The 8,390-nt window shown below is 35.1% G+C and overlaps 1 protein-coding gene across 1 annotated transcript; it reads left to right on the top strand.

Moving 5' to 3' along the window:
* The first annotated feature begins 2,163 nt into the window (after nt 1–2,163).
* On the top strand, nt 2,164–6,432 carry LOC127127625 (oxysterol-binding protein-related protein 3A). The gene is made up of 10 exons (XM_051056877.1): nt 2,164–2,759; nt 3,103–3,202; nt 3,984–4,100; nt 4,207–4,279; nt 4,383–4,501; nt 4,696–4,817; nt 4,991–5,167; nt 5,370–5,514; nt 5,736–5,914; nt 6,010–6,432. The coding sequence occupies exons 1-10, from the start codon at nt 2,653–2,655 to the stop codon at nt 6,251–6,253; spliced, it is 1,383 nt and encodes a 460-aa protein (XP_050912834.1). The 5' UTR covers nt 2,164–2,652; the 3' UTR covers nt 6,254–6,432.
* Nucleotides 6,433–8,390: the final 1,958 nt, after the last annotated feature.

Below are 8,390 nucleotides of genomic sequence, written 5' to 3'. Positions count from 1 at the left end.
GGTTGTTATGATATTATTCTTAGGAGACCTTCTGATCCCCTCGAACTAATCAAACTCTCCCCTCAAGTAACTGGTACTTTAGGAGAAAATTAAGGGTGGATAAGACCGCACATAGTAAGTTGAGGGTGAGCCTTCCTAGGATAACCTTATAGGGAGACAAAGCATCCACCACGAGGTACTTCACTTTATTTGTTTTTACGCTAACTTTTGAGCCAAATGTCATCTTGAGTGTTACATGACCATTTACTTGTACCTGCTCGCCTGACAAACCAACAAAAAAACCTTGGAACACTCTGATGTTGTCAGGGTCAAGCTGGAGCCTTTAAAAGGAACTATAAAATAAAAAATCAGTTGAGCTTCCAAAGTTAAATAACACACGCTTTACATTCCAATTATCATATTGCGTCGTCATGACCATGAGATCATTGTTGTGGAGGAGAACACCAATGACATCTTTATTTGAGAAGGTGGTTCAGGATTCTCGTTCTTTACCAAAGGTTTTGGTGATGTTAGCATATAAGATGTTTTCCATTATAACCTACATGACATAATATCTTTGGGAGAAGCAAGATTCTGCCCCGCCAGCGAAACCCTCGAGGATGGTGTTGACGACGGTCTTGGAGCTTTGCTTAAACATCCTCGTGGGAAGATGGTGAAAGCATATGGTAGATAATAATGAGCATGACCTAGGTTAGTTTTACTGGACCCTACAATTAACCCCATTCGTACTTGCTAAAAGTAAAATATGTGATAATCTCTAATGATTAAGGGTTGTTAGAGGCTTTTAGGGTTTGTTGTAAGGTTTAGAGCTAGATCACGTAAGGAGTGAGAGGCTTTGTATATGTGGTATTTGTGTTTTATAAGATGGGTCTCCTCTCCCATTAAGGTTGAGGTATTTATAGGATTTCTTGGGCCTGAATTTCAAACCCCCAGGAAATAACAATCGATTATAGGAGCGGGGAATGAGACAATTAATCTTTTATTATTCAATAACATGTTGTTAACTTTCTTGACTTCTTCTTCGTACTATTGTGGACTAAAGACATGTCACTTTCGACGTTCTCACGCTTCAGACGAGTTGTCTATGAAGTGGACGACATATTTGAGGAAAAGGCGTCACCTTTAGTGAATGAGGGATCAATCTAAAAAAAAGGGTGATCTGGAAGGCGTTGTAGACGAGGTAAAGGCGTTGTAGGCGAGATATTACATCACTTGTCTCCCGTATCGCCCCTTGTGGGGTTTTCATAAATATACTGATACATTATTCATTATCTTGTGACTGGTAATCTCCTTTTCCTTTTGTTACTATATGTTGCTCTAATAATATAAACAACAACAAATCAATAGAACATTCAAATGAGGAGTAGTAAGATTTGCAGAAATGAAATGAAAAAAAAATGAAAAATTTACATTGTTATTGTTATTAGAGTATATAGTTGTATATTTTTAAACTTTGGTTGTATCTTTAAAATTGAGAAAATAGTAGTGAACATTTAAAAGAAGAGTAATAAGTGTACACAAAAAAAAAGTAAATGAAAAAAAGAGTTCATGTGTTATTATAGTAGAAAGTGAATATAGTAGATAGAGAGAACATAAAGTAGAAATAACAAATTCAAAGGCTTATTACAACAAATGTGACTTGACCAATGAAATGAAATAAAGTAAATTAAATGGCATAAGAATAAGTTTTTTTTTCTATAATACCTTTGAATTTTAAATAAATTATATAATGACCTGAACTGGCCATGGTCCATAAAAACCGGCTCAATCTATAATCAAATCCAAATACACAAGCGCATCAACCAATGACATATCAGTGGATATACATCTACAAGCACCACACAAAAGCACACCCTCCTTCCATCAAAACCGTTGATATGCATCCAATGTTAATCTCTCTCCACACTAGAAAATCTAGAGACAATTGTATGTGTCCTCCGTGTATAAGTGATTTTGAGTCACAAACATTTACAATTTCACTCATACTTGCAAAGTTCCACTTATTGGTATTCTAGTTGAACACGAGTGTTAACTTTTCTTTATACCCTCTCCTATAATCTAGAGACATTTTTTTTTCTTCTAAAAGACAAAGCCATGACATGTTACACAAAAAAAAAATATAGAATCTCATCCATTGCTTCAAGGTTATTCTATTTTTCTTATATTGATGGATGATGATTGATATCCTCGTCATTCCAACACCATAACAGCAATACTTGTTTTTCTTTTTCTGATATACATAACATAACAGCAATACTTAGTTGTTCCTTCCAAAAGCCGCCAAATTGGATTCTCCGAACCCAAAACACACGCCCCCACGCTCTCCACCAAGCGCGTCACCTACAAACTCCACCCCTTTTGATTTTTCTAACGTCTTTTCTTTTATCACAATAATCAATATTCAACTCAACCAAGAAAAATCCTTGATATCATACTTTTCAAATTCGAAAACCGCCACCAAAAAATCGCTGTTTCTTTCTCCCTATAAATAAATTAATATTTTCATTATTCTTATCCTTAATTATTACCCAATTTTTTAATACCCATTTGGATCGTTCACTTTAGATCCAAATTCGCCACACAAAATTCATCAAAAAGCTTCTCTTTTCTCAATTGGGTTTCCGTATTCAATTTTTCAAAGGGTTTTCACCAATGGATCCCAAACAAACTACTGCCTCCAGTAGTGGTGGTGGTTTCTTTGCTTCTATTGCTTCAAGTTTGTCCAATTTTGGCTCTGCCATGTCCAAATCTGTTAATGGGTATCAATCATATTTTCAAACTTGTTCAATTTTATTTGTGTGGATATCATCGATTTACCCTGTAACGTTCTTGTTTTTGATCATCATCTTTCAAAATTGGGGTTTTTCATGTGTTATTATGTGTTAGGTTAGGTTATGGTTGTTTCACAGTTACTAGATTTATGGTTTTGTTTTTACTGTTTTTGTGATTTTGTTCAGGTTTTGTGTTTTTGAGGTTTTACTATAGATGGATTTGTTATTTGCAAAGTGCAATCATTTGGTGAATTTCTTAGGTTTTGTTGGGTTTTTTTTTATGAGCTGATTAGATTTTTTTAATGGTTATTCTGTGATGTTGATTTTTCAGTCCTACTGGTATTGAGATTGAGGGATTGGAAGTTGTTAATCCAGAAGGTGGAACGGAAGATGCTGAAGAGGAAGCTAAAAAGGGAAGATGGAAAGAGGAGGTATAGTACTACTACTACTACTTATCACCTATGAACCACTTACACAGATATACACTGACAGAATAATTGAATGTAAGTGCGCGTGCATCGGTGTTGGATAGAGACACTGTGTCAGACTTTCAATCTGAAGTATTAGTGCTACATAGTAACTGTTTGGTTTTGCGGCAGTCTCTCTATAAAACTACGTCAAGTTTTCAAATCAATGTTAGAAGCTCTCTTTTGTAGCTTCTAAAAGTTACGTCAATTATGCTTTGGTTATGCGGTGAAAAGAATTGATTTTGAATGAATTGATTCTATAAAATTGATTCAAGCTAAAAGTGAGTTGAAGTTAATGTGATTTATGTTTGGATAAATTTATGTAGAAGTGAGTTGAAGAGTAAATTTTTGATATAAAAATCATGTTTAAACTCAAAAGCTACAAAATGTTTAAACTCAAAAGCTACAAATTTTAACTTTATGTAGAATCAATTGTGGAGGCAGAATCAATTCTACTTTAGAAGCAATCTGTATTTTATCAGACACAAATTATGGGTTTCCATTTTTGTAACTAAAGATGGGAATATGCATATTGAAACATGGTGTTGTCCACTTTATGCTTTAGTCAACCGATGAGGTCTGCTCGGCATGTTAAACAGTGTTCTCAATTGCAGATCACGTAAAATAACAATTTGTTAAAATTCCGCTAAATATTGTATTTAGCAACACTTTGTACTAAATAGCGTATTACAGAACAATATTATTTCTGTAGTTTATCCCTGAAGTGTTCGTTTTTACATTACAGGAACGGGATAGTTATTGGAAAATGATGCAAAAGTATGTTGGCTCTGATATCACATCAATGGTGACACTTCCAGTTATCATTTTTGAGCCAATGACGATGATACAAAAAATGGCGGAGGTCTGTTTTATCACATGTGTACTTTGATACATTTGTTTTGTGCTATTTTAGAAAGTGTTCTATATGTAGAATGTAGAATCTCATCTGTTCTTCTTTAATTTCACAGCTTATGGAGTACTCTTATCTATTAGATATGGCAGATGAGACTGATGATCCATACATGAGACTCGTGTATGCCTGTGAGTGTTATTTCATAGTTTCCTTCTCTCACGTACGCACACACACAGAAACACATTTGTGCATACATTGCGTGGAATATGACCTTATAGATGATTTTTGCAGCATCGTTCTTTATATCTGTATACTACGCCTATCAACGAACATGGAAGCCGTTCAATCCAATTCTCGGTGAAACTTATGAAATGGCTAACCATGGTGGCATGTCATTTATAGCAGAGCAGGTGCGCTTAACGCCGTGTCTATTTCTATTCCAGTTTTTCAAATAAAATGCTGATTCCACAAAGTTTACTTCCTCTCTCTGATTTATTTTTTTTCCATTGCCTTTCCATGCATAGTTTTTGCAGTTATTTTGTGATTTTCCTATATTAAGTATGATTTTTACTTGTGTTGACTTATAAAAAACAAATTTCTTCAGGTCAGTCATCATCCTCCAATGAGTGCCGGACACGCTGAAAATGAACATTTCACTTATGATGTGACATCAAAACTGAAAACTAAATTTCTTGGCAACTCGGTTGATGTATATCCTGTTGGAAGGTAATACTTATTCTGTCTTTATGTTTATTAAAAATAAAAAAGAAGATAAAATACCGAAATCATTGCACACATCATTTCTTAAAGAGCCTTAGGAGTTGGAGTTCATTTCCTTAGCAAGTATTTTTCAAGTTGTTGTATGCATATGTAACGCGCTTTTACTTACCTGGATGCAGAACACGTGTTACTCTCAAAAGAGATGGTGTGACCCTGGATTTGGTGCCCCCACCTACAAAAGTTAGCAACTTGATTTTTGGACGAACTTGGATTGATTCACCAGGGGAGATGGTCCTGACAAATCTGACAACGGGGGACAAAGCCGTGCTGTATTTTCAACCATGTGGCTGGTTCGGGTATGCTATGCGATTCAATTTTCATACGGTTTCTTGCTTGAAATGATAGAAATGATTTTATTATTATATTTGCCTTATGTAATAATGTAAAACATTTTACTTTTTTGTCTTCCATTATGATTTTTGCTCCATTAATTTCAAAACTTCCTTAGTGCTGCTTTTGTATATTATATCTAACTATAAAGGCATTGACATTTTGCAGAGCTGGTCGATATGAAGTGGACGGATATGTGTATAATGCTGCTGAAGAGCCTAAGATTCTAATAACTGGAAAATGGAATGAATCTTTGAGTTATCAAGTTTGTGACCCAGAAGGAGAACCACTTCCAGGAACTGAGTTGAAAGAGGTTAGTAGTTCAACTCTTCAGTGATGTCGCATAAAGACGACGTGATGTCGCATAAAGCATGCTCTTTGTTCTTTAGATTATGTCGTTACAATTGTTCATGAAATTGTGGTAGAATTGTACGATTTTCAGGAGATGATGTATTGTGTCACTGTTTTCTTTGATTTCTTCATTCTTTTCGGAAACTCTAATTAATTTTAATCAAGTTGTGTTCCATTCTGCAGATTTGGAAAGTTGCCGAGGTTCCTAAAAAGGACAAATTCCAATACACCTATTTTGCACACAAGCTTAACAGCTTTGACACTGCTCCCAAGAAGTTGTTGGCGTCCGATTCTCGTCTTCGTCCTGATAGATTGGCCCTTGAGAAAGGTGACCTATCGGTGTCCGGCCATGAAAAGAGCAGGTAACTAACTACTGTGCACCCTCACTAGAAACCAAAGATGACAACAGGATGCAAAGTGTTGATTGTTCTCTTACATTTTGTCTACTTATTTTCAGTTTGGAGGAGAGGCAAAGAGCCGAGAAAAGAAACAGAGAGGCGAAGAACCAGAAGTTCGTTTCTAGATGGTTTGATCTAACAGAGGAAGTAACACCTACACCTTGGGGTGAATTGGAAGTTTACCAATACAATGGTAAATATACAGAACATCGCGCCGGAATAGATAGTTCTGATTGCATTGAGGAGCCTGAAAGTAGACCAGAATTCAATCCTTGGCAATTTGATAATTTGGAGGCTGAATAAACATTCTCATGGAGTTTTTTTTTAAGTGTCATTTTGTTATTATAAGTTTGTAGTGTATCTATTATTTGAACACTTGAGTTTTTTTTTTTTTTTTTGGGTTGTGTTATGTTGTTGTAGGCTTGTAGCCTTTGATTAATCAATATTAGCCATGTTAGTTCAATCTATTTTGCATGGATAAATTTTACTAGTAGACAACTAAAGCTATCTTCCTTGCACCTTATGATAATTTTTTATATGCTTTTCTGATGTGTTTTTTGGTCAAGTTCTAGTGTAATTTTCTTACTTAAGGTTATAGTCATTTTCAAAGGATTTGCTCTTCACCCTGAGTTATTTTATGATATAATACAATTACAATCTTATGAATGTTAAATTTCTAACCTTCTCAAAATCCTTCTCTCCCTTCAAGCGACTTCTCAAAATCCTTCTCTCCCTTCAAGCGACACCAGCCCCACAAGTCTACCGTAAACCCCTCTCAAAATTCAACCCCATCTCTATCCTACAATATTTTTGATAATACCCCCACACCCAATAGGAAGAAGTTTTGAACCTAGCAATCTAATACCTCCCACTTTAAAAATGTTCCACCACCGTTTCGTTACGAATTAATTATGCAAGACAGACAACTGTAAGATCCCAATTTTAACCATAAGATACCAATGTATTACTTGTTTATTGAATCATACTTTGTTTTTTATTTGTTTACTAACCAAAATACTAAAAATATGTCTAGTGTAGTTTTATTTCTTTTGTAGGTAGTGTGTACATCCATATGTGCCTTATCAAGGGGTACTTTTTTATAGATCATCTTGTGCATATATGATTCTCCATGAGTGCCAAAGAGCAAAAGAACTTCAAGTTTGCAAGTTGGTTCAAGGAGGTTGATCAGAGAAAGTCAACTGGTTAAATCTAGGGTTCCCTAGACCCTATTTCCTACAATTTGTATCATATGAAAATGATTTCAAGAGAAAAATTACTCTTTATGACATTTCAAACAACTTTCACGTTGGCATCAAGAGCTAATTTTGCTTAGAAAGTCATTTTTTATGGTGAAAGATTATAGATCATTTTGTCTGTGTCCTAGATAAAAGGTCAATTTCCAAAAATCATAACTTGTTCAATTTTTATGATATGGAGACCATCCAAGTTTCGTGATCAATTTCAAGGTGTCTTATCCAACTTTTCTTCTTTGAGAAAGTTCAAATTCTACTTGCAAGGGCATGTACCAAGAGGAAACATTATAGGTCATTTTGGACCATCATCATTGAACAAGCAATTTTCCTCAACTTCTAAAATTCATAACTCTCTCATGCAAGATTTAAATGATGTCAAATTTGTGAGCAAATCGAATATGGTCGAAAGAGCTACAACTTTGAAGAAGGAACCATTTTCATTTAAGGCTCATAAAAAAAGTTATTCAAGGTGGAAAAAGTGGTCATTTGACTTTTAACTTAGAAAATTTTCGATTGTGTTTGATTCTTCTAACTTCCACCTCCAAATTCATCATGATCCAAGCTCCAAATGGAAAACGTTTCAACATCAAAGTTGTTCCCCTTCATGTTAGCTTTCCAAAATGTACAAAATCATGGCAATTGAATTATTTTTGAGTGACTTGCGCATGAGTATAATGCATGACCCTAATTGGAAAGTTTCATGATCATTTTTCAAATTCACATGGCATGGGTTCATGTTAAGGTATCAACATCATTAGCACACGAATTTGGACTTGTCCACATCATTTTTTGGGCCTTGTGCACGGCCATGCAAGCATGCAACCTCATTGCTATTTTTGGACAGAATTTGAATGTGTGTGGAAAGCAACTTGAATTGCTATAAATACATTGCCTTGTTGCTCAGAAGGAGGACCCATTCGCCCCATCTTTGATCTGTAACCTTCCCACCCTCTATTGATAGGATAACCTTGAAGATTTCATTTGAAATCGAGCTTCAATTTCTCTTCTGTTTTGGGATTGAAACTCCAAGAGTCCAAGCTATTTTCACATCCAATTCACTTCCTGCAAGTTGATAGAAGCAAGACAAGGCAATTTGGAATAGAGATCAAGCTCCATTGCAACAAACGAAGGTGATTTTTCAGAATTTTCTCTTATTCGATTCTCCCTCAGTTCTCCATCATTTGACT

Source organism: Lathyrus oleraceus, chromosome 3 (assembly GCF_024323335.1).
Source record: "Lathyrus oleraceus cultivar Zhongwan6 chromosome 3, CAAS_Psat_ZW6_1.0, whole genome shotgun sequence".
In the NCBI taxonomy this organism is placed as follows: domain Eukaryota; kingdom Viridiplantae; phylum Streptophyta; class Magnoliopsida; order Fabales; family Fabaceae; genus Lathyrus; species Lathyrus oleraceus.
This window is presented reverse-complemented; position numbering and strand designations above follow the sequence as displayed.